At 37.4% G+C, this 24,682-nt stretch overlaps 5 protein-coding genes across 6 annotated transcripts; 3 read left to right on the top strand and 2 right to left on the bottom strand.

Moving 5' to 3' along the window:
• The first annotated feature begins 3,384 nt into the window (after positions 1 to 3,384).
• Positions 3,385 to 5,383, top strand: LOC110751364 (uncharacterized). Of its 2 annotated transcripts, none has more exons than XM_088246737.1 (3): positions 3,385 to 3,580; positions 3,864 to 4,186; positions 4,356 to 5,383. In XM_088246737.1, exons 1-3 carry the CDS (start codon positions 3,385 to 3,387, stop codon positions 5,286 to 5,288), a joined length of 1,452 nt encoding a protein of 483 aa, XP_088102863.1. In that variant the 3' UTR covers positions 5,289 to 5,383. The 2 variants fall into 2 exon arrangements, with proteins under 2 accessions (XP_088102863.1, XP_021807508.1); XM_021951816.2 differs by having other exon boundaries at positions 3,867 to 4,186.
• A 1,003-nt stretch (positions 5,384 to 6,386) lies between these two features.
• On the top strand, positions 6,387 to 7,363 carry LOC110751417 (glutathione S-transferase U10-like). Its single transcript, XM_021951891.2, has 2 exons — positions 6,387 to 6,850; positions 6,936 to 7,363. The coding sequence occupies exons 1-2, from the start codon at positions 6,527 to 6,529 to the stop codon at positions 7,281 to 7,283; spliced, it is 672 nt and encodes a 223-aa protein (XP_021807583.1). The 5' UTR covers positions 6,387 to 6,526; the 3' UTR covers positions 7,284 to 7,363.
• A 160-nt stretch (positions 7,364 to 7,523) lies between these two features.
• LOC110751418 (large ribosomal subunit protein eL34) lies at positions 7,524 to 8,862 on the bottom strand. Its single transcript, XM_021951892.2, has 4 exons — positions 8,704 to 8,862; positions 8,438 to 8,517; positions 7,972 to 8,081; positions 7,524 to 7,874 (listed from the first exon to the last, which is right to left on the bottom strand). Exons 1-4 carry the CDS (start codon positions 8,780 to 8,782, stop codon positions 7,781 to 7,783), a joined length of 363 nt encoding a protein of 120 aa, XP_021807584.1. The 5' UTR covers positions 8,783 to 8,862; the 3' UTR covers positions 7,524 to 7,780.
• A 2,642-nt stretch (positions 8,863 to 11,504) lies between these two features.
• LOC110751427 (uncharacterized) lies at positions 11,505 to 15,755 on the top strand. Its single transcript, XM_021951899.2, has 5 exons — positions 11,505 to 12,138; positions 12,227 to 13,653; positions 14,440 to 14,859; positions 15,034 to 15,251; positions 15,339 to 15,755. Exons 1-5 carry the CDS (start codon positions 11,966 to 11,968, stop codon positions 15,588 to 15,590), a joined length of 2,490 nt encoding a protein of 829 aa, XP_021807591.1. The 5' UTR covers positions 11,505 to 11,965; the 3' UTR covers positions 15,591 to 15,755.
• Positions 15,756 to 18,056: 2,301 nt separating this feature from the next.
• LOC110751278 (zinc-finger homeodomain protein 11-like) lies at positions 18,057 to 19,587 on the bottom strand. The gene has a single exon (XM_021951719.2). The coding sequence runs from the start codon at positions 19,330 to 19,332 to the stop codon at positions 18,286 to 18,288; it is 1,047 nt and encodes a 348-aa protein (XP_021807411.1). The 5' UTR covers positions 19,333 to 19,587; the 3' UTR covers positions 18,057 to 18,285.
• Between the last annotated feature and the right edge of the window lie 5,095 nt (positions 19,588 to 24,682).

Genomic DNA, 24,682 nt, shown 5'->3' on the forward strand with positions numbered 1-24,682 from the left:
CACTTAATGGTATAATCATGTCCAGCCTGGTTAATCAAACAGGAACTAAAGTCTAGCAATTGTCCTCGCACAAAACGTTTTTCTAGTAGTTAACTAACCAATTTAACAATTTTTAAAAGGTGAAAAATAAAATAAAATAAAACTACCCATTTCCAAACCTGCAAAAATGAAAACACCTCATGTTTGTTACATTTACGTTGTTGTCCGCAGCTAATTAACTTCCTCTTTCTCTCCCACATATATATTTACCGTCACCAACTCCATTAATTACATGCAAAAACTCAAAGAACACGATTAATCAAAATCCAATATACTATCACAATGCAAATAATGAACCACAAAGCTTGTACTCAACATGTTGCCGTCTTAGTCTTTCCGGCCTCCCATCCCGGCATTCTTCTCCACTTTATCCGTATAATCTCAGCCATGGCCCCTGACGTGAAGTTCTCATTCTTGAGCTTTGCTGTTGAACTGGGTGAAGGTTGGTTTAGTTGGGGGGTTGGGGATTTAGGGTTGAGAAGTTGAGAAGTGAAATTAGTTCAAACTCATTTGGGGTGGGAATTATCGGGCAACAACAGAGCAGCAATTGCTGCCTTTTTTTAAAATAAAAAATAAAAAATAAACATGTGCCAAAACGACGTCGTTTTGGCCAGATTTAAAAGAAAAAACTTAAGTGCAACGACGTTGTTTTGACGTCCAGCTTATAAAAAATAAGACTCGCACGCGCTGCGCAAAAGCTCCAGCTGCACTCAGGTTGCCCCTTTGGGGCATTTCGTCGAACACCTTGCGAGGGTCAAGTTTGGCTGCTTTAATGGAGGATTTCAGAGCTTGCATGGGTCAATTGACCACCCTTGCTCCTCTGTGGATCCGCCCCTGCCTGGTTTCATATACACGTTTGAAATAAAGAACAAAAAAGTATAATAATTAAATCATCTAGAAGTAAAATAACTCTAAAGGAATTCTGCAACTATGACATTAATTTAAAAAAATTTAACTGTTTCAAAACCATTTTGTTTTTTTAGTATAAGCGATAGTCTAAACTACATAACAAAGATGACATGGGAGTTCAAACCTGAGACTTTTGATATGCAAGTTAAGGCCAATTCAAAATTAGTTTAAAAAATGACCTTAATTCAAATAGTAAGTGGACATTGTAATTATTAGATGAATAATAGTTTATTATGAAGATTAGGCAGCCGAGTAATTGGTTTGAAGTGAGTGTGGTTGGTAAAATTCATGATCCTTTGGTCCTTGGAGTTGGCCCTTTTGCAATTTACATGGCAGAGAGAGTTATGAGTGAAATTGAAAAGGGGGGGGGGTGGGTTAATAATGTTCACATAGAAAGAGGTGAATTATGTATAGTATAGAATATAGATGCTTGGGGTTGAAGAGTTTGACCCTTTATTTTTATAAAACTTTGGTTGCACGCTTGGGGAAGCAAATTCTAGGTCAATGAACAGACAAAAAGGGTTCCAACCGAGGGTTAGATTTTGGGGAGTTTCACTGACTTTTTAGTCCCAAAGTTTACCATTTGACTCTCAGTGAACCCTCCAACCATTAAAATACTTGCTATCCAACCCCTGGACATTGTTAGCCAAATCTCAAGTATAATAATAGTATGACAATTTGGACTCGAAGCTAATTATATCACATATATAATTATGAAGAAGGTCCTTTCATTTAAAGGCATTTCAAACTCTAATTTTTTACTTTCGTTGTTTTTGAAACCTATTCATTCGGTTTTGGTTTTACCGAAGGCAATGAATTGAGGAATCCCACGCCCACACTTGGTTTTCCAAAGTCTACAAAATCAGAGAAATTTTAACTTACTTGCATATCTTAAATGACCAAAACACCCCATTAAAGAGAAATTTTTCCCTTTCTTAATTATATAGTTTTAGCGAAAGCTAAACAAACGAACTTTTAACTTTACAAGCAAAACAATAAAGCAGAGAATGAAAACCTACACAAACACCAGCACCGCACAGAAAATTAGAAAGGAAAAAAACTGAGAGGAACACGGGTGCACAGTTGTATACTATAAACACCAAGAAATCATTGCGGAGTAGCTTTTCCTACTTCAGCCTGAAAATATTATAATTAATTTGAAAGTTCCACTCAACATGAGTGTGCACTGATTAATTAACTTATTAATTAATGTTTGAGAGAGTGTTATAACTTTTAAGCCTCTGACTGAAGATACATGTGTATGTGAAGTGTAACTTCTATCCAGAGCAAGTGGTCCATTAGCTAGATTTGGAGGCGATTTAACTTTAACCAGATTGATTAGCCTGCAGATTATGAGTGATTATGACACTTAAATAATTACAACTGTTCAACCTGACAAAGTCAGTGGAATAGAAGCTCTGGGAATGGAATAGAAACGGGATTTTCGGATTCTGAGAACCTAATATCACTTATAATAATTATTATAAATTATAATAATGGGATCCTAGTAAGTCCTCTCATAGGAACCCAATTCTAAAAATATTATTTTCGAGAGCCTTTGGTGTTGGAAGTTGGTTCAGGTCCACGTTTCCAAAAACCAATTCAAACACCCTCATATTTAAATAAATACTAGTACTTAGCTTGGAAACTTTGCTTTGTCTTCATTCACAATGGATAGACCAAAACTTCAATTATAAATATATAATATTTGAGAGAAATAATGAATCAAAAATGTGTTCATAATCCCTATACTATAAGCTGGTGATATATACATGGGTGGTTCCTTGAGATTCCACAACTTGGATTAATAAAACAAACCCTAAATTGGGTTCATTAAGGTCGTCCAAATGAGAAATAATAAGGGTCTTCTCTTGTGGAAAATCTATTTTCTTTTTCTTGACTTGAGCTTTAATTTTCTTGGTAGTTGTGATCTTAGGCTTTGATTTGAAGAGCTTCTTTGTATTAATATCTATGTGAGTGTGTGCGAAGTAGTACACAAGTAGCCAACGCGATCCTCGCAAAACACACTCATTTTAAGTCACCAGAAAAGGTGGCTGATCCTTCGGAGGCAGACCCCTCCTCAGGAAGCATATATTTTGCCTACAAATTAAGTCCAACCTCACCGCCAACTTAATTGGTTGCTTTCACTCCACCTCTTCACTTCTGTGCCTTCTTCTCTCTCTCTCTCTCTCTCTCTCTGTGTTTATGTGTGTTCATGTTTTCTAGCTATATCTAGGGTTTGCTTGTTACTACAGTTTCAGGCTTTTCTTTCAGGTGTTATATGCATAAAAGAGCACTGTAATTAATATTAACATTAATTTATTCAGCTTCTCTTTGCTGGGTACAGCTCTTACTAAAAGTGATTCAAGTTTCATCTATATCTAGTAACTTTAAATAGTTTGGAGAAAGAGAGAAGAATACTAGTACGTTTAAGGTATGGATGAGAGAAGTGATGTGAATATTATTGGAGGAGATAAAATGGATGAAGTGATGCTTCCCGGGTTTCGTTTTCATCCAACTGATGAGGAGCTTGTTGGGTTTTATCTCAAGAGGAAGATTCAGCAGCGCCCTCTCTCTATTGAGCTCATCAAGCAACTAGACATCTATAAATTTGATCCCTGGGATCTTCCAAGTAATTTTTTTCTAAACAGAAATCTTGTTCATGCACGAGTACTAAAATATAATTCCACTTCAGATTTATTTGGCAGCTTCTTCTCTCTTATATATGTGTTCTTCTGTATTTTTAGGTTAGGGTTTCATTTCATATCTTTGTTTAGAATATCCAAGATTGTTTGTTGCATCTATGTCAAGCTTTACAAGTTTAATACCCATCTTTCTAGCTACCTAGCTTAATATTTGAACAGGCTTCAGTTCAGATTAAAGTTTTTAATTAAATTCTGTGTTTGATATATATGTAGAGTTGGCAGCTTCCGGGGAGAAGGAGTGGTACTTCTACTGCCCAAGGGACAGAAAATACAGAAACAGCACAAGGCCGAATCGGGTAACTGGAGCCGGGTTCTGGAAAGCCACGGGAACCGACCGGCCCATCTACTCATCCGAAGGTGCATGTAGCTCGAAGTGCATTGGGTTGAAGAAATCACTTGTTTTCTACAAAGGCAGAGCTGCCAAAGGGGTCAAAACCGACTGGATGATGCATGAGTTTCGCTTACCGTCTCTCACCGACTCACTCCCACCAAAGAGATCATCATCATTCATGGACAAAACTATTCCTACAAATGTATGTAAAGAAAATTTATCTTTGTATATATCGAGAGTTTAGTTTGACAGTCAGATAATAACTCACTTGACAAATTACTTGATAAGAGAACATTTTTGAACTCGATATTTAATATTTATATAATGTATTATTGTTGACTAATAAAACTATATAATACTATTTGTTGCAGGATTCATGGGCAATATGCAGGATATTCAAGAAAACAAATTCAAGTCATGCTCATCAAAGAGCCCTTTCTCATCACTCTTGGGTGTCTGCCTTGCCTGAAACAAACTCATGTGATGATCATATGCTAGGCTCCAAAGCTGCACACAGTGCTACTCATCATCATCACCAACATGAGTTTAGTTCAGGGAGCATGTCATTGACATCAAAAACCAATTCAGCCACCCAATTTTCTGGTAACAACAACAACAATGACATACAAATCTCATCCACCACAAGTTCTATGTCCCCTTTAGATATTTACACTAACTCCTACAAAGCCATGAACCCATTGATGATGGGTTGCAACATCAAACTACCCTATCAGTACTTTCCCATTTCCAATTCCAATGGAGACTACTTTCCTAGCACCCCTAGCTTCGCATTTTCATCATCACCTCTAGAAACTCCATCAGGACCAGTGGCTAAATGCGCCGTGGATGTGTCTTCGTTGTTGTTGAACATGTCGTCTTCGATGCTTGGAGATTATAATGGTAGCAACAGCATCCACAAGGCTTCTGCAGAGAGCACTAATTTTGAATTTAGTACCACCACTGGATCACAGGATCAATGTAATGGCGGCTTCTCATCCATGACATTGCCACATCATCATGAGGTCATGCAAGGAAATAATAACATGGGCAATGGTCATGACACTGTTGTTGGGTTGATCAAGAACAATATTTCAAATGTGAACTCGAACGTGACAGAAGACGCAGATGATCAACGATGGGAGACGAGTGTGAGATCCAATATTGGGTTTCCCTTGATGATGAGCAATAGTTTGCCTTTGCCTTTGAATATAGGAGGAGGAGGAGGAGATGCATGGAAGTCGAGTTTGACGTGGGAGTCTTCACCATGTCCAAGTGAAATGTCCACAACCAGATGCTATACTTGAAATTAGTTACATAAGAAACATTTTGTCAGTGTCTCAAAAACCATTTGTTTCTTAATTATAGCTTAACTTTTAGTTAGCTAGCTAGTTATGTAGCTCTATAGGTATAGCTCAGTTAATTAAGTTTCATTTCTAGTGGGATTCTTTTTGCTAATTAATTAAACTCCAAAGTGTGTATGATTAATTGAGGAAATAGAGTGTTGAGGATTTCGCATGTTAACTTGAGCTCCTTTCGCTCAAGTATGTATTCAGACTCGAGAGACCTAAAAACAATTCATCGACATGTTTTTTTTCTTTCCTTTGTATCCAAAAAGGAAAAGCGGATAAATTGGTTATGCTTCATGCTTCTAGCATGCTAGGATTAGAAAGGAATTATCAAAATTTAAAGACATAGGGGCGATGACATATTAAACTCACACACACTATATACATGCTAGAACTTGAAACCGGGATCTTTCTTTGAGGATCATTGCTCCAAACCACTACACTAGTAGGTCCTTTTGCTGATCAAAATAATTAACAACAAAGGTTTGGGGTCTTTTATTTTTATTTTCATGGTTATTTCTTTTGGGGAGAAAATAAATAAACTTGTACTTGTACTCTATTGAAGCTGGGCCGATGTCCAAAATTATTCATCGAAGTTGTCAGTCAGAATATGGAGAAGGAGATGTGATGCTAAGATTGGCCCAATGAAATGGCGCTTGGGTGTAAAACGGGGTTTGATAAAGTTGTTTAAGTCCAAAAAAGTGTAAAGGCCCAAAGACATAAAAAATCAAATGAACATACAGATGATGAAGGAAATCCACGGAGCATGCATGAGATTCTTGTTCATATCTTTCTAATCCATTGACAAAATTAACAGCATTGGCTTACTGAATTAAGCGAAAGATATTAGAATGCTTCCATATGACATGATGCATGCCAATGCAATAAGATATCTGATTTATTAGTGAATGAAAAACAGATCAAGTGGCTATAAACTTACTGAGTCATATTCTCAGGTCTTGCCATTAGTTTAGCCGAGTCGAGGATATCATGTAGTGAGAAAGACTTTCCGGTAGTTGAAATTACGCGTAGGCTAGGAAATTGCATCTATGTAGACAGAATTCAGTTGGCTCACACTTTTAATAAGATCCAACTCCATATAAACTTCTCAGCACACTGCACATGTATGCACCAATTCACAGAGAGAGAGAGAGAGAGAGAGAGAGAGAGAGAGAGAGAGAGAGAGAGAGAGAGGAATGGAGCACAAGCAATCTGAGGTTGTGCTCTTTGGGACTTGGGCTAGTTCTTTCAGTGGTAGAGTCAAGATAGCCCTGAAACTTAAGGGCATCCAGTATGAGTATGTTGAGGAAGATTTAGTAAACAAGAGCCAAATGCTGCTCAGCTACAATCCTGTCCACAAACAGGTACCTGTTCTTGTTCACAGAGGCAAGCCGATAGCAGAATCACGCGTCATCCTCGAATACATTGATGAGAACTGGAGCAAAACCCCCAATCTGCTGCCTAAAGATCCATATGAAAGAGCCAAAATTCGCTTTTGGGCAAAATATTATGATGAGAAGGCAAGCAAGCAAGCTACCTTTTATTGTCATAGTCGTACTTTAGTTGCTAACCACTAACAAAACAATCTTATTTCATTTTTATCAGATCATACCAGGAATATACAGTATTATAAGATCCAAAGGGAAAGACAGAGAGAAGGCCATCGAAGACTTGAGCGAATTGGTTAAGATCTTTGAAGAAGGGATGAAGAGGGATTTTGAAGAGGATCCCCCCTTCTTCATTGATGGTTCCTTGAGCTTTCTGGGTATTGTGGTGAGCTCATATGCTTGCACCTATGAGGCTTTTCATGAGGCTGTCACTACCGTTCTTATACCTGAAAAGAACCCTGCATTCTTTTCATGGGTGCATGATCTCAAAGGCCATCCTCTGATAAGGGAGACTCTCCCACCTCATGACAAACTGGTCGCAAGGCTGAAGCATCTTCAAGCTTGATCTTTTGGTCCTCACAGGCATAAGAGAAAAGGCTTGATCTTTTAGTGATACGAATAAATTGGCAGATTTTAAGGTTTTTTCCTCTCTTTTTTCCTATTGGAATTTGAATAATTGCGATCTTAGGTTACGCTCGTCTAAGATCCAGTCTACACATTAGAGCACTCAAACTAAAGAAAGTTCCAGTCTTGCAATGAAAAACAATCAACTACATGAAAGGTTTGGAAAAGATCCACACATAACTGGAGTCATAAATAAAGCTACTAAACTGACATTACACAAACAATTGGAAAATGTATATGTTACCACTGAAATACAAAACAGGGAAAATCCATGGTAAGAGTGGATTTCTGAACAAAATTAAGTACTTAACATCATAATTAAACCATCCACAACAAAATGTAAAAAGTACAAACTGAAACAACTCAAATTACTTCCCATAGCCCACGACAAGCCAAAATCACTCTAGTAGCTATGTAACACTCACTCGATTTTGAAATCTAGCTCTTTGAGGCTTGCTTTTCCTTTGCCTTCTGAATCTTCAACACCTTTTTCACAATCTTTTGTTCTTCAATCAAAAAGGCCCTGATGATCCTGTAAACCAACAGAAAACGAGTTGTCTAAACCCAATCCATGCAACATAACATTAGAATTGGAAAAGAAAAGGTCAAACTGGAATCCATATACAAACCTTTCCTTGACAGCAGCTCCAGACAATACGCCACCATAAGCACGGTTAACAGTCCTCCGATTCCTAGATAATCTAGACCTCTTATATTCAGCAGGTCTCAAGTGAGGGATCTACAAGCAAAGACAACAATGTATCACCCCTGAGAATGCGCTCACAAGCAATCATTACCCACATATCGTGCTCCACGCAGAAATTGTTTGCAACTAAGAACTCAAATGAATGGGTTAAGTGGAACTTGAACCATTCCATTCCTTCCACACACAGAGACACACTACTGAACTGGCATGGTAGTACTTTAAAAATTCAAATGAATCCGGATTGTGCAAATTGAAAGAGTTAAATTGTAACCATTTTCAGATGCAAATTAGAAAACATATTGGGCACCCACTAAACTACAATGGAGATGAAACTAGAATATAAAAACTATGAAGGCAACACAAATTTTTTCAACAGAAATAAGACGTACCCCTTGAATCCTCTTGCCAGTGACAGGGCACTTGGGTCCACTCGCCCTCTTCTTAGTGGTCTGGTACACTAGCTTCCCTCCTAAACATAAAAAACAACCATCAGAAACAGCACAAACAATTGAATTAACACAAATAAAGAAGAACCCACAAATCAAAACACCATCTTAATCCACCATTCATTTGCAGTTACACACAAATATGAGCCAGAAATGAAGCAAACAACATTTAGGGCTTACAAGTTACAATAAAAAATATTTAAATTTACCGGGGGTTTTGACGATCCTGTGTTGGTTGGATTTGGTGGCATAGCTGTGCCGGGTACGATATGTGAGACGCTGCACCATTTTTGCTCGATTTTCAGCTATCACTCAGTCTAGGGTTTTGTCGAAGAGGAGGCTTTATATGAATCATTATTAACTTACTGCTTAAGATCGGAGGGCCCTTATTAGATCTTTGCTAAACTGTCTCTGATCTGATGGACGATCCAGATTTTAATTTCCACGCATACGAGGCTGTCGAAGTGGGCTAAGTGACTTGTGTGATTGTACCGGTTTACGACGTCGTTTCTACTAACTTTGAGTTAGAGCGGATATCAGGCCCATTATTATAAATTATTGGGCTGGGAAAGGCCCACTAAAATGATGCCGACGAAGCATCGTTGGGTTGAATAAATAAATGAAATGAATTTGATAAAAAATAAAATTAATAAAATGACATAAAAATATGAAGCATGCGATGCGATGCAACCTTTTGTGGCTTTTTCGTGGTGCACATTTCTTCTTTCCGTATTAAACTAAATCTCTTGTTTAAAATTAAAAGCATGTATGAAATGAAAGCTGAGTGAGGATCGAATAACACAACAAAAACAAAAAAAGTCATTCACCAAATCCTTCCAACCACACCCTCCCACCGCCCCCAAATGTCATCACCACTCACCTCCTACCATGGCATCTTAGATTTTTCTGATTGACTTTGCACCATTCATGTGCATCACGCTACCAAAACGGTAAAATAGTTTTACTAAATTGTACTCTTTTTTTAGGTGAGATCCAAGGGTATCCACCGCCGACAGCAGTGACTAATCATTTCGCTGCGGGAGCTCTCCCAATGGAGGTAAACGGCTGGCCACAAAATACGCTCCATTCCTATGGGCGGGGATCGAACCCCCAACTTCATGGTTAAGGAATGAGATGAGCTACCACCACACCACATCTCATGGTTAAATTGTACTTTGAGTTGGCATAATTCTATTTCAAATGAATTTTACTAGCAATACTTGAAAATAGGGAGTGAATGCAACACGATAACTTTCTAAGAGATATCAGTATTAGTATTGGTCTAGTTTTTTTATTTTCTTTTTTGGTCAATGTCTGCCCATCTCATCTTACCTATAACGACATGTTAATTGTTTGATAATGACACCCACAGCCGGCCAAAACCATCCATTAAGTGAGGGGGTATTCAATTATGATAATTGAATTCAAAACAAGAATGATAATTTTGCAAGTCTAATAATCAAAAGACGAACAATATTATATAATCTAGTTTAATTAGCGGCTATATTTGCTAAACAAATAGTTTTCGCTTTCCTTTCGTTGTCTTTTCACGTAAAATCTTAAATATACATTTTATTACAAGTCTAGGGTCACATTCTCCTTCGCATCAACCTGCCCCCTCTTAGTTATGAAAGCAAGCTAAAGACATGCCACCAATCCGCAAATTTTTAATTCATGACGCCCAATTGTTGACTCATTTGTTATCCAAAATTAGAAAATTTGTTGACTTATTTTTAAGTTTTAAATTTAAATATTATATTACGAAAAATAAAAAAAAATACTTCACCATATTATAATCTATAATGGCCGGCTGATATATTGAGCATGCAATTGCTTCAATGGGTTTTACTATTTTTGTCTATTCATGGAAGCGCACTAATAAGAGTAGTGCCAATGTAATATAAAAATTCTCCAATTGGGTCTAGCCTAATGAAAAAGGGCTTTAACATGCAGATAATGTCTCATGTTCGAACCCCCATGACTTTTTAGTTGTGTGTGTGAAAAAATCTCTCATATAGTCTAGACAATCGCTTGTATTAAAAAAAAATTGTGACACCAAACTCTTAACAAAAATGTGATACAAAAAATACATTTCAGAATTTTAACATAAATTCCCAACAAAATTGTAATCTAACATTTTGCAATTACATTTTTCTGATAAAATGGGATGGTGAGTTTTGGCAAAGAGAGAATGAGTTTTTTAAGTAAAAATGGCTTCATAATGCACCACTTACAAATTGAATTGTCAAATTGTTTATATTTGTCTACCATTTTTATTTCAACCTTTTTTTTTGTTTGTAAAATATAAAAAAAGTGGACCAATTTCTCTTTGGTTGTTACGCTTCTAAAACATAGAGACCGAAATAAAACCTTTCTAAATTTGCATTGCCCTAAACTGAAACTAATTTTTTCTTATCGTTTGGCACACAAAGAAAAAAACTGAAACAAATTTAATTAAGAATTAAAAATCTAGGGTATAAACTGAAACTGATTCAATTTGAAATTAAAACCTAGACCGGAGTCATTATATATACAAATAATATGAAGGTGATTAATGACTTTACAATTTAGTTGTCAAAAGTATAATTTCATGGACGTCAGTTACATTCGTAGGTTTATACTATTATTTCTTAATCACATATATTTGGAAAATTTTAATAATGATTACGCGTGTAATTTATTTATTTTTTTGACAAAACAATATTTTAACTTTTTTTAGAAAAGTATTTTAATCTAAAGAGAAATGGATCATATATAAAGAGAATATTTGTACTCAGCACCACACTAATTACCATTGGATGTGTGATTGAATCTGTCTGCTATAAGAATCTCAAAAATTAAACCCATCAAACCATAATTAGTTAACGATAACTGATACATTATCTTGATCAACTGGCATAACTCGTATTAAAATTTGATTTGCTTTAACCCCTATAAAGCTAGTAGGCTATAGCATTTCCCTTCGCCCAAACCCGAAGGTGGCGTTTAGTAGACCTCAAGTCTTACCTTGACTCTCCTCCTCAACCCTTCACTCGGGAAACGTGTTGGTCTTCCCAGTCCAACCTTTACAAAACACTCAAATGGAAACTCCTTTAACTGTTGCTGCTGCTGCTTTCAGAAATCAAACCGACCCAACAAAATAAATTCCATTCCATCTAAATTTATTAATTGTATTTATTAGTATCTATCATAATTATTCCACGTATCTTTCTCTCTTTCACTGCACAATTGACAAACAATAGAATTGAGCTCAATCTCCTCCAACAATCTCGCACATATTTGTCTCCCTTAAAAAATGTTGTCTTTCGAGTTTTCACTCCCTCCTCAAGTTTCGCTGTCTGCAAGTGGAGACTCCACTATCCCCGAATGAATTCCGATCGATGGAGAAAAATTCCAAGCGTCCTCCTTCTTCTCCCCTGACTTTGCTTACAACTGCCAAAAATTAGAAAAAAAACCCCGAGGTTGATTGAAATGATGGTTACCTACAAATTCATCGTGCTCAAAACCCAATTCGACTTTATTGCACAACGTCTCCGAAGCAAGTCCTTGTACGGAAACATGGTTGGGGTCGTTGGTTCTATGTGGGTCTTGTGTTGCAGCTACTCGTTCTTTCTTTTTGGGTTCATAAGCAGATATATACTCAGGTATGTTCAAGTCTGTGATTTCTCCAATGGAATATTCAAGTTTTTCATTGTTTTGAGGTAGATGATGGTTGGTTTCTTTCTTTTGCAGATTTCAGGCAGATGAACAGAGATATCAAAACCGTGTTCCTTGTTTGCAACGGGATGATCAAGTGGGTTCAAAGGGGTCCTCGATTTCAGACATTGATGTATTCAGAGAAGAAGAGGAGTGTTTTCGGTATTCTGATAGCAAAAGTGAAGATAAAAACAGAGAAGAAGAAGAAACGGAGAATATTGGTTTTGTGGAGACAGTTTCGGCTGCAAGTACCGATCTTTACGAGTTCAGGTCCGGCAAAGATATCAATGGCTACATGGAAGAACCAAAATCCATGAGCTTTGTTGTCCAAGAATTTTATGTGGGATGGAGCAATTCAAATGTATATGATACTCAAATTCTTGATAAAGGAGCAGAGGCTGCTGATGAAGAAAAAGCAGAGTCAAAAACAGAGAATTTTGATGGTCAAGTAAAAACAAAAGCTGTTGATGTTCAAGAAGAAACAGAGGATGTTGATGAACTAGAAGAAACAGAGGCTGTTGGTGATCAAGAGAAAACAGAGGATGTTGATGATCAAGAAAAAACAGAGGAAAAAACAGAGACTATTGCTGCTAAGGAAAAAACAGAGGACTCTGCTAGTTCTGTTTGCGTTGGAGAGGTTTTAGAGAAAACTGTCACTGGTCATAATTCTTCTGAGACAGTAGAGCACACTTTTGATAGTTTTAGTTTTGGGAAGCTTTTCGTTGCTGAGAGTGAGCTTTCTAGGACGGTAGAGCATCCAGAAAATACAAGTTTTGGGAAGCATGATCCATCAGATGATGTGGGTTCAATTACTTATGAGTTTCTGGTGGGCAGAAATGTGAGCGAGGGATTGCAACCTCAAGGCCTTGCGGTCATTAAGGAAGATAGTCAGAACGTAAAAATGAATATGGAAGGCTTCCAATTGCATGATTTCAGTATCCCATATGGAAAAGGAGTTGTTTTTACAGATCAACAACAGGATAGTTCTGAATCTTCTGATGATGAATATATTGAATTATCAGAACCCCAAATCCAAAGTTCTAGTGTCTTGGAAGAGGAAGTGGAGGACCAACATGAAGATGAGGATAAATTATTGCAAAATGAGGAGACAAAACCCAGAAATTGTACAGAACAATCTGCAGAAGAAATTGGCTCTCAGGAGGGAAAATCTGGATCGAATTCGAATGACGAAAATGAGGATGAGTTGCCATGGGAGCATGAGGATATAATTGAACAGCTGAAAATGGAAATGAGAAATGTGAGAAACAGGGGGCTTCCCACAATTTTAGAAGAAGAAACTGAGTGCACAAAGATGGTGGAGAATCTAAAGCTAAAGCCGCTGATGATTGAGGAAAAGCTTGAATACAAAGATCAAATGGCGGAGCTTCAGAAGGTTTACAAGAGCTACGCAGAGAGAATGCGAAAGCTGGATATCTTGAACAACCAGACCATGCATGCAATCGGTAAGTTCAACATAAAACCTCCCTCTGTTTTAATTTTGTTGTTCTGCATATTGAAACTGCACATATCAAGTATCAATTTTCATGTTAGATAATATATTTTGACCAAAAGTTGGTCTTCTGTCCCGAAGATTAATGAGTTTCTTCATCTGTGAAGCAATTTCTGTATTTAATTTTTCTTAAAAAGCTTCCAAAGTTAATTCTGTGAAGCAGCTTTTCTCTTTTTCTCATTTGTATAAAAAGCATTATCAATGGCTGGATATTATTTTCTTGTCCCATCTCTTTAAGATTTTTTCCAATTTTTTTTTTCCACGAAAAGATTCGTTTCAAGACTTTAGAATATGCTGGGCCTCCACTAATTTTATTTCCTTTTTTTGTTCCCATCCTTTTCCACTAATAATGGGAATATAACACCGGCAAAGTATAATAAATTTATGATATTCATTTTCAATATCACCAACACAATTAAAGCTTCGCCCAAATATTGGGCATAGCGATGACCCCAATGGTGACGGGTCTATCCTCATTTAACATCATCTAATGAGGATGTAATTATGATGGTATCTCAAGCCTATCATGCATTGTCATGTTGGTAAGTTAAAACACATGACAATGGGTGATTGGCTTGAGATAACGCCACGGTGATATTCCCGATATAAGTAAGTTTTTCTCCTACCAAAGATGATACAAAAAACTTAAAATATAGACTGATCACACTTATTTATAATGAATTAATTTTTGGTCTTTGTGTTTATAATCTCCAATCATTTGCTTTGTGATCATATGCAGGTTTTCTCCAACTGAAAGACAAAGTTTCTAAGTCAATAACGATCCAAAAATCTTCATCAATGCCAATTGTTAAGTCTCTTCTGTCACAGAACATGTGGAGATGCAAAACACAAAGACAACCCACAGCTCATGACCGAATTCCAAAATTTGTCGGGGACTTGCATAAGGACTCGGAATTGGTGTATGTTGGGCAGGTTTGCCTGTCTTGGGAAATCCTTCATTGGCAGTACGGAAAAGCCCAAGAATTGCATGCTCAAAGATATGATCACCAGTACAATCTAGTTGCCACTGAGTTTCAGCTGTTTCAAGTGCTCCTGCAAAGATTCATAGAGGATGATCCATTTCAAGGCCCTAGGGTCCAGCATTATGTCAAGAACCGATGCGTTCTTCGCAGCCTTCTTCAAGTTCCATCCATAAGAGGTAAACCCTAGGGTGTTACATCATTAGGGCAATATTCATTTTTTTATAAGTCTGAGAGTTTGATACGTTATGTTGTCAAACTTTTAAACTAGATTGAACATGTCAGATTAGATATCTTTGTATGTTAATAGTATTTTAGATTATCTAACATTTAGTGTGTTAATTGCATTGCAGATGATAGAATGCATGATAAGAAGCACGGAGTAAGAGGGGAGGACGATTCGATAATTTTAAGTGGAATGCTGGTGAACATCATTGAAGAATCAATGCGTATATTTTGGAAATTTCTTCGTAAGGATGAAAGGAATGCGATTCTAAAGGGTCTTCAAGAAACTCAGGTTGACCACAAGGATCTAGAGCTTCTCATGGACATTCAGAAAGATCTTCAAAAGGTTCGTTTATTACAAATCATGATTGAGTATGATTTCTTTTGGATATAATTTGATAACCAACTTACCGTTTTTGTGTCATATTTGCAGAAGGAGAAAAAGCTTAAGGACATACTGAGAAGTGGAAATTGCGTGGTAAAGAAGTTTCAAAAGAAGCAAGAAGAGCGGCTTGAGCATACTTTGTTGATTGCTCAAGTTGAATTGAGGTTGATTTCAAGAGTGCTAAACATGTCAAAATTAAAAACAGAACAGTTGGTATGGTGCCACGAAAAGCTAGACAAGATCACTTTTGTTCATAGGAAGGTTCACTTGGAACCCTCATTTTCGCTTTTTCCATGTTGACTTGACTCTTGTACCATGTTAACACGTTTTTGACATAATTGTAACAACAAAATAGACCAAATAGCATTAATGGGTTAGGCTTGGTGGAAAGATTGTATAGTTATCGCATTTACATATTGGTCAAACAATTACTCAATAAAGAATTATTATAAGGGAGCAATATAACTTTTTTTTTCATTTTACTTGTAGGACCTTTCTTATTAAGATGGCTGATAATTATATTAAACTCACACACACAACACGGATGCTAGAACTCGAAATTGAGATCTTACCTGGAAGAGCAATTACTCCAAACCACTATATGTTATTGAATCAAAGTTAAAATGTTCTTCTTAAAATACATCAATTTTGTTGCTCCTTATGGCACCCTTCTAGTGGTAGGTTCTCCTCCACATGCAATGTTGGCCTTTCCATTTGTTGTCTTAAAGATTTGGGCCCATCAAAATGAACTGCTTGCATTGTCCTGAAGAAGCCCAAACAGTCAACCCAACGAAGTGGCTTAAAAAACCCATTACTACTAATCACCCATAACCTCAAAAGGAAATGAAAACATGTCACAACTTTGGTTCGTTTAAAGATATTTTAAGCTCGAATCTTTTCTTCACATATAAAAATGGAAAAGAAATTATTGGACATATATTGCTGTTTGATGACATAGTTTACATAAGATAAGAGAGATGCCAAGGCACTTGGCCATGTTGCCTAACAATAATTCATGCTGCAACAAATTCGTCCAAATCTGATATAACCAAAAAAATCTAAGAAATCTAAGCTGTAATAAAGTAATGACAAAAAAGGAAGAAGAATAAAGAACAAGTTGATCTTGACGCGTGTGCAGCGCAAGGGCGGTGGATCAAATTGAATACAAACCAATTGATTAAAGTAAGATTGGTTTAGTGGTGTTCCCGATTATCTTTTCAGAATCAGAGGTGTGGTGTTGTTGATCGTCATCATCATTCCCATTTATATTTCATAAGCAGCAGCAGCAGCAACAGCAAACCAAAGCAAAGAAAAAACAAACAGACAAATGCTTGCCGCTCAAATCAACCAACCAAATAAGGAAACCTGGCCCTCGTTCAGGCTTCTGGGCACTGCCTTCCATCACCTAAAAATAACAAAGCGTTTCTTTTATTATTATTGTTTTGGTTTAAGCCATCCCCGCTACGCTTGCCTTAAAAGCCCCGGCAATCAAAAGTAGCATTCTTAATTAGACAATTGCATGCACAACGTGACAACACATCTTTCATGGGTTCTAAATCAAAATTCATGATTAATCATTTTGCTCGCTTAAGGATTGATTTTACGGACGTGAGTTAGATCAGTTAGTCAGTTAAATTATAAACTCATTTTTTAGGACTTAAGTTTGAATTCCCATCCTCGTATCATGGGTTCTAAATCAAAATTCATGCTTAATCATTTTGCTCGCTTAAGGATTGATTTTACGGACGTGAGTTAGATCAGTTAGTCAGTTAAATTATAAACTCATTTTTTAGGACTTAAGTTTGAATTCCCATCCTCGTATCATGGGTTCTAAATCAAAATTCATGCTTAATCATTTTACTCGCTTAAGGATCGATTTTGCAGAAGTGAGTTAGGTCAGTTAGTTTGTTAAAATTGTAATAATCGATTAATATAATATAATTTAAACTATCGTTTGTATAATAGTGCTTCGAAGATGAAGTTGTATTAATTTTGCTCTCCTCTGCATGACACCATTTAAGCACAGCTTTCACGTAGCTGATAAAAAAAAGTATTGGTGATGTCAGGACTCGGAAGCATTGATATTAAAGGGGCCAAAAGAAAAGTTTGATGGACAATATAAATTCTGTTTGGATTAGGATTTAAGTGATGCCAAAGAAAATCTTACAATTGCTGGTCCCGATTCCATCGTGATTTTAAAGATCAGTCACGGGACGATATCACTCTCACTTTAATAGGGGGGGTGACTCAGTTCTAGATCTGGTTGTGACTTTCTTTGGCTTAATTACCACTAACAGTTTATGTAATGCAGTAATAAAACTAGTTAAATTTGTATTTGGGTTAATTAATCAGAGGTTTGCCCTAGTCAAGTTGGTACCAAAACCCATCACTGCTCTGTGTCTCTGCCATTATCTCTCCACCAAGACGAAATCTCAAAGACTATTTCTTGGGTAAAAAGAATTGAATAATACTTCAGCACAAGTAGAAGTAACCTTTAAATGAATAAGGACAAGATAGCAGACGACTTATATTTAACCAAATTGCATCCCAAATTTGAAAAAGCTAACCCATTTTGGACAAATAAATAAAGTATGGGAAGGCTTTAACTTTAAGTTAATGAATAAAATTAAAAAGTTAAAAAAACACCCCCCCACAAGAATTTTCCAAATGATAGCCTCATGCCACCCAAAAATAGAAATTTCCCCTTCATTCCCAAGATTATTTGTTAAACCAGGAGAAAATGAGGCACCACTAATAATAAACATGTCTGCAAAAGAAAGCAACTTCATTTTTCATTTTGCATTAAGAAAATATATGAAGAACTTTCTCTCTAATCACTATCATCTGTTCCACACTTCTCTTCTCTCCCTCACCAAAACGGTAGTCAGTAGCCATTAATTAATGAACAAGCTATAGCTAACCTAACAAGAAATGATAAAAACATTAAAATCACTAAGCTTGTATCTTTCTCTCTCTCTAGATCTTTCTGAGTTGTTCACGATGAAGAAGACGACCCATTATTGGAAAGATGAAAACTTGCTCTGGTACCTCCATTTTGGGGGATGGCATTGACATTGTAGCTGGTGGTTTGAGCATTAACAATGGAGTCGAAGCCAACTCTGCCACAACTCTCATCATCTCCATTACTAGTCTCGTATTTGACATTGCTAATAATCATCCGCTCACCGCCATCACCTGATCTCTCTGATCTCTTCTTCAGACCGTGCTTGTTATTGTGCATCCAAACCTTGAACACCCCTCTACGGACCCCAACCTCATTGCAGAAGTCCTCCACCAACCTCTCATCACTCCTTTGCATTCTCCAACCCACTTTCTCAGCAAACAAATTCATCTTTTCCTTCTGTTCCTGGCTGAACTTGGTCCTGGATCTCTTTTTCTCATTTGGGTACTTCTCAGCTTTCATAGTCGTTGGGTGGAGACCGTGGTGGTGCCCATCCGACGGCCCAGAAACGCCGTTGCTGAGAGCCAGCAACATTTGGGGTGGGGAAGCAAAATAGGAGGGTGGCAAGTGTGAGACGGGAGGCGGAGACTGGGGGCTCAAAGTTGGGCCTTGGCTTGACACGGGGCTTTGGGTTGGGCTTGGGCTGGAGCTGTGGTGGTGTTGGTGATGAGTTGGTGGCGCTGGCAGCAAAAGGCGGTGGTGGCTGAGAACATTTTTGGGTCGGTGCTGGTCACGGCGGTGGAAGTTTCGGTGGCAGCCACAAGCGGCACATTTTAGCGAGGTGGGGTCCATGGGGTTGGAAGAGGGGCTGGGCATGAACTCACCACACCCATCTAGAGCATGGCCACCCAAGCTAGCTGCATGGTTCTTGAGGCACTCTTTGTAGGCAACCGCCATTGTTGGTGGCGGTTGCGGCGGCGGGATTGTGGGATGGTGAGGCTTGAGGGAGCCGTTGGGGAAAGATAAGGACCTGTTTGAAATGGATTTGGGTTCTGATGGTGATGGGGGCTCAGTGTCCGTGTCTGGGGTTTTGATGGTGGTGGCTGTGGGTGTGAGGTGATTAGCGCTGGTAAAGTCCATGATTTTTAGGCATATGAAAATGAAAATGAAAATGAAAGAAGGGGTATTTGGTATTAAATTAGGGTTTTGTTTAGATGAAGAAGAAAAGAAAACCCTTTTGGTTTTTCTGTGTAAAAGAACGGAAGAAGGCTCAAAGGTGAAAGGTTTTTAAGGGAATGGGGGGGTTAAGGGGAGATGGGCGATGAAGCTGATTGGGGTGATGAAGGTTGTAATGAGAATTGATGACAAATATATAGATGGGGTTTTGTGGGGACAGAAAGATATGGATTCAATACAAACTATTAGTACTATACCTAATGGCTTCAAAAACCTCTTTTAGCCCCATAAAAACAAAGACCAATATAATTAAGCACCCTCTGAATTCACACAAAACTCAAAAATAATCGAGAAAAGAAAAAAACTTGCTGTGAAATGGTGGAAAATTCTGTGTCATTTCTCTAGGGAGGAAGGGGTTTAATCTGAGGTTACGTATGTCAGTCTGTGTGTTGTTGAGTGCAATAAATTAGGCTTGACATACTTTTCTTTCTCTGTTTTTTTTTCTTATGAATTTGGTCTAAAAATAAATAAATGATATTCGTTGAAGTCAGCGATTTAAGTTTTTTAAAAATTTGGACACCTGCAACCCAATCCGAAACGTATACGTGTCTTTTTTTATCTGCTTTTGCGCATAGGATTCGCAGTACAAGAGTACATATATTTTCAGCACAGCACAAGCTCTGCCCTCTGCCTTGCCTTGCCAAGTTTGCCATTGTCCCAAACCAAATTTTGAATCTTTTTCTTCTTCTTTTCTTTTGGGTCTAAATCAAATTTGTATGATTAATTAAGCATTATGAAGATTTTAGAAACAGCAGCAGCAGAAGAAGAAGAAGAAGGAGGATGGCCTTGAATTAATTAAGTTTGAAAGCAGAGCGATGGCCAATTTGTCAACTTAACTTATTACTCCATCCATCCATCCATCAATCAAAAACAATGGTGATGGTGATTATGATGATGGTAAATTGGCACCACATGCTTTGGTTAACTTAATCTTGCAGAAACCAATCCCCCCGCTGCTTAATTACCAAGTAAAATATGTCTTTAATTACCACATAAATTAATAAAGATTGGATTATTGGGTTGATTGAACAGCAAAGTTTGATTAAAGGGGTGCAAATGCATGTCGGTTTTTCTGGCCCATCTTTGATTATCTTTCTTAAGCATCCACGTGTTGCAATAAAGCACACTGTACGTCGAGCATGTAATGCGGCCACACGCCATGTTTGAATCAATCGATTACTCACTATTTTCTACAGTCTTATTTTTCATCTTAATCATGCTTTCAGAATTTAGATTAGATGTTAGTCATATCTTTTAAACTAAATAAATTAATTAAAACAAAAACATTGCACCGTTGGACTAATCTTAAACCCTATTCCCATTGGTTTCTGATGGGATGGTTTTTGTCTTTTATGTTTATAATCCTCAATTATGCTTCTATTAGAATCCAAGAAAACATGAAATTAGAGTCACATTACGAGAAATATTTTCCTATTCCCTCCTTATATCATTTGTAAGAGGAGAATATATATGAAACGGGAATATGGAAGTTTTTCTCGTCACACAACATATGGATTTCAAAATTCGTCCCAGCTTTTTCAAAGGGCGGTTGTTATATTACTTTATCTCCAAGCTGCGGTGCGGCTATGAAATAATAAATAGCAAGACCTGGAATTTTGGTGATTATTGATTTGATTTGCACTACTAGAAAAAGAAACCTAGCTAAGCAAAGCTAGGCCATAGCTAGTAGGAATTGTGGGAGTCAAAAACCTCTTAATGGTTCAAACAATGTTCTGACAAATATGTCATTTTTCAACGGCACGCGCAATGAACAAATTGACACAAAATGACACAACATTTTAACAGGGCTAGGCTGCACAGTGGGATAATCACAGCCCACTTATCACCCAATTGGGTCTCTATGGTATACAATTGGTTTTGAGTGCTTCTATGACTAGCCTAAGTTATGCAGTGAATGTAACCGGAAAACAAAAAAAAAGTTATGCAGTGAAACAACTTAACATCAACAAAGCTTCATTAAGCGGATAACTAAGCAAAATATACAAGTCCTAAACACAAATTATGTCACATGCCCGTATTTCAGTAATTTTGTTTGATGAGAGAGAGGTGTAATTAATTAACAGAACCAGATTCCAGAAGGGTCCACTGCCATTACAAGCATGTGTGGGCCAGACATAAAATGGACCATGGAATTTTTATCCTCGCTGATGAGCAGAGGAGATATTATCACACAAGAGTTTACTGGAAATTATATTTATGGGTGGATCAGCAGCCACCTAAAAGCATTTATGTTCTTTCATGCAAATATTACATGAGAGAAGATAAAGATCAATAAACAACCCAGCTGTGGGAAACAAAAATATCTTCCAAAGCCCCAACTGGGTAATATGGATAAGCATTATCCTGTATAATATTAATTAATATTCTTATTAGAGATAATGGAATATTTGCATGTATGGTTAACCAATCACTAAATCCCCTTTTTATATTCAAGCTTCCTCTAATCATTAATTTGTTCTCGACCCCAAATCATGAAACAGCAAATAATTCAGTTCTTGCTTCCAAAACATCACGGGAAGGAAGAGGTTGTGTCCAAGTTGAAGTCTAATTCATCCATTTATAGCAACAGTAGGGTAGTTGATAACCTTGTTATCTTGATGCTAAACCAGCCATGACCATAAATTAATTATCTCCAAATTAAAATGAGTTAAGGATAATCTTACTAGCTCGGAATGCTTGAAGCAAACGTTGTTCTAATTCTAAATGATTGTGGTAAAAGCAGAAGAGGTTTTAAAAAGCTTGAAAATAGATGTTTTGTTAATCAGAACAAAAGTTGCAGCTTGTTGTGTGTGGATTGCGGCGTTAGTGGCGTAGCACCTAATTAACCTGTTGATGTTGCTTGCTTCCATCATCTTATTAGTAGACAAAATTCAATGAAACCACTGCAACACTGTTAGCTTTTAAGTTAATCTTTCTATAATTTATATATAATTAGAGCAGCAAGGCTAGTATCCAGTGCACTGACATTTTCAGAAACCCATGTTGGATATAAGGGCCGTGGGCTGCCTTTTTCAAGCAAGGAGAGATTGAGGAGGAATTTGGTAGGCCGGATTTGGCAGGCCCATTGGGTTGCAGCGGGGTGTTGTGAATGAAGGATGTATGTATTTCTTGCTTGGTAGTTAAAATGCAGCACATAGGTTTCTTGCTTGTTCAGTGTGCGAAGAGACTTGAAGTTGAAGGGTTTGCCCCTTTCTTCCCTGTTGATCTAGCCACTGTACAAAAATCATCCAACTCAGCCACACAGACTCTCTTCCATTTTGTCCAGCAAGAGATGAATGGCCATCGGCTTTACGCGTTGGGTGGTTCCATATCTTTTGAAATTTCTTGACAACCTTGATAAATATTTATGGTGAAGAAAATTGTAATTTGTAGGACAGGGAGGTTTTCATATTGCTACATTTTTATATTTCTCTGCTTGATTCACTTCAGACATGGTTGCTTGCTTAGAAATATCCGTGGCAAATTCCCAATTGAATGATAAAGCCATTACAATCTAAACCTCAAGCTCTCTTTGTAAAACAAACATATAAAAAAGAAACGGCTCTGTTCTTTTTTTCTGATTGGCATTACTCTTCCCTTCCCTATCAACACCACCAAAAGAAGAGAAGACCACCAGCCAAGACAAAAGTGAAAATACTAATCAAGGTAAAAAAAATAAAAGCTCATTACATTTGAAAGACATTGTAAGAGCTGCAGGGTTACAAAAGAATTTCACTATCATCTGCAACAAAACTCTAACACCGATGATGCAAACAGAAACAGAACACTGCTCTTCAAAAGACAAAAAAAATTAAAAATATATTTGTTTCTTTCATTTCGGAGGAACCACCGTCGTCTGTACTGTTCTCTCATTGGTTTATGATCTTGGCTCCAAAGACAGAGACGAGGTTGGCTCCAGTGTAACTGAAAGCCTTCAATGACTTGCTCTGTTACTTGGCTATACACGTCTCTCTATTATATAAAAACTCTACTGCAAGATAGGAAAAAAGACCAACCAACCAAATGAAGTTTGAAACTTTTGAATTGAAGCAATTCACCACCTTGTGGTTGTCCTGCATTGCTTGAATCAACTTTGTGTTTAAAATGCCAGCTTCCTCCTTTAAGACCTATTGTGGATAGGATCCGATCCTCTTCGCACTCTTCTTTTGCTCGATTGATTTGGATCAAAGTTGCTGTTTGTGTTTGCTGAATTCTTCTTCTCTGTGCTCATTTCCTCCATGGTGGCAGCCTTGAGAGTACGTTGATGCCGCGGCAAAATTCCATGATATTGATCTTGGTTCTCTCTGAGGGCTTGGCCTATACTTGTGAGGGCAGAGACTTCACCTGGTTGAACTACCAAGAACAACCCAATACAGAAAAGTAGAACAAACACACCATGAGAACTGAAAACCATGGTATGGTTTAAAAACTTCTATACAAACAAACAAGAAGAAGAGGAAAGTAGTAGAAAACTAGATATCTTGTTTTTGTTCGAGTGTTAAGACCAGTTTGTGAACCTTGTATTCTTATGATCCATTCCTGTAGATATAACAAGGGTATTTATGTGTGTTGGTTTTGGGAGGGGCTTTAAAGTGTAAAGCATGGAGGGACCCAAAACACCAACAGGAATTTTAGATTCACCCAAACCATAAGTCTGCAACCTAAGCAAATTAAGGCTGTTATATGGAAGAATCTGACACGGATGAATAAAGGGTATTTGAACAATACCCTTGAGAAGCCAAGTATCTCTTATCATTTGCCCTGCTTTTGTCGACTAAGAAAAAAAGGCCAATCCAGTCTCTCCAGGTCTCTTAGCCACATGCCACGTCACTATACAGTGCTGATGTGTAAAATGCAAAATATACTTTTATTTATTCAAGTTTTCCCAAAGATCCAGAATTCCTGGTCAGATTGTGTTCACTGTTCTCAGCTCAAGTAGATTAGATGGCATCAAGTTGTAACTTTTGGGGCTGACAGATGATGGGTTTTCATGGAATATCAGGTTAAAGAGTTTTTAAGTACTGGGATAAAACAGTTAGATCAAGGTCTTAATCTGAGATTTGTATGGGGGTTTTTAAGTAAAATGCATTTCCTTTCCTGCTAAGAAAAGGAGGTTTTTGTTTCTCTGATAGGAATATATGACTGGGCAGACACAAGTGCTGATGGGCCACCAAGAAGTAGCAGATGCTACAGTGGCAGTGTCAAGCAAGCCATGCATATAAAGAATAGATAGGAGAAGATTAATGGGGAATAG

Source organism: Prunus avium, chromosome 1 (assembly GCF_965620075.1).
Source record: "Prunus avium chromosome 1, drPruAviu1.hap1.1, whole genome shotgun sequence".
Lineage (NCBI taxonomy): Eukaryota > Viridiplantae > Streptophyta > Magnoliopsida > Rosales > Rosaceae > Prunus > Prunus avium.

Coding starts and splice junctions, on each gene's coding strand:
- LOC110751417 (XM_021951891.2), top strand. CDS start 6,527: ATGGAGCACAAGCAATCTGAGGTTGTGCTCTTTGGGACTTGGGCTAGT. Junction 6,851..6,935: donor CAAAATATTATGATGAGAAG/GCAAGCAAGCAA, acceptor CATTTTTATCAG/ATCATACCAGGAATATACAG.
- LOC110751427 (XM_021951899.2), top strand. CDS start 11,966: ATGATGGTTACCTACAAATTCATCGTGCTCAAAACCCAATTCGACTTT. Junction 13,654..14,439: donor CCAGACCATGCATGCAATCG/GTAAGTTCAACA, acceptor GATCATATGCAG/GTTTTCTCCAACTGAAAGAC. Junction 15,252..15,338: donor TTCAGAAAGATCTTCAAAAG/GTTCGTTTATTA, acceptor TCATATTTGCAG/AAGGAGAAAAAGCTTAAGGA.
- LOC110751418 (XM_021951892.2), bottom strand. CDS start 8,782: ATGGTGCAGCGTCTCACATATCGTACCCGGCACAGCTATGCCACCAAA. Junction 8,518..8,703: donor CAGGATCGTCAAAACCCCCG/GTAAATTTAAAT, acceptor TTTTATGTTTAG/GAGGGAAGCTAGTGTACCAG. Junction 7,875..7,971: donor GGAGCTGCTGTCAAGGAAAG/GTTTGTATATGG, acceptor GTTGGTTTACAG/GATCATCAGGGCCTTTTTGA.
- LOC110751364 (XM_088246737.1), top strand. CDS start 3,385: ATGGATGAGAGAAGTGATGTGAATATTATTGGAGGAGATAAAATGGAT. Junction 3,581..3,863: donor TGATCCCTGGGATCTTCCAA/GTAATTTTTTTC, acceptor TTGATATATATG/TAGAGTTGGCAGCTTCCGGG. Junction 4,187..4,355: donor ACAAAACTATTCCTACAAAT/GTATGTAAAGAA, acceptor TATTTGTTGCAG/GATTCATGGGCAATATGCAG.
- LOC110751278 (XM_021951719.2), bottom strand. CDS start 19,332: ATGGACTTTACCAGCGCTAATCACCTCACACCCACAGCCACCACCATC.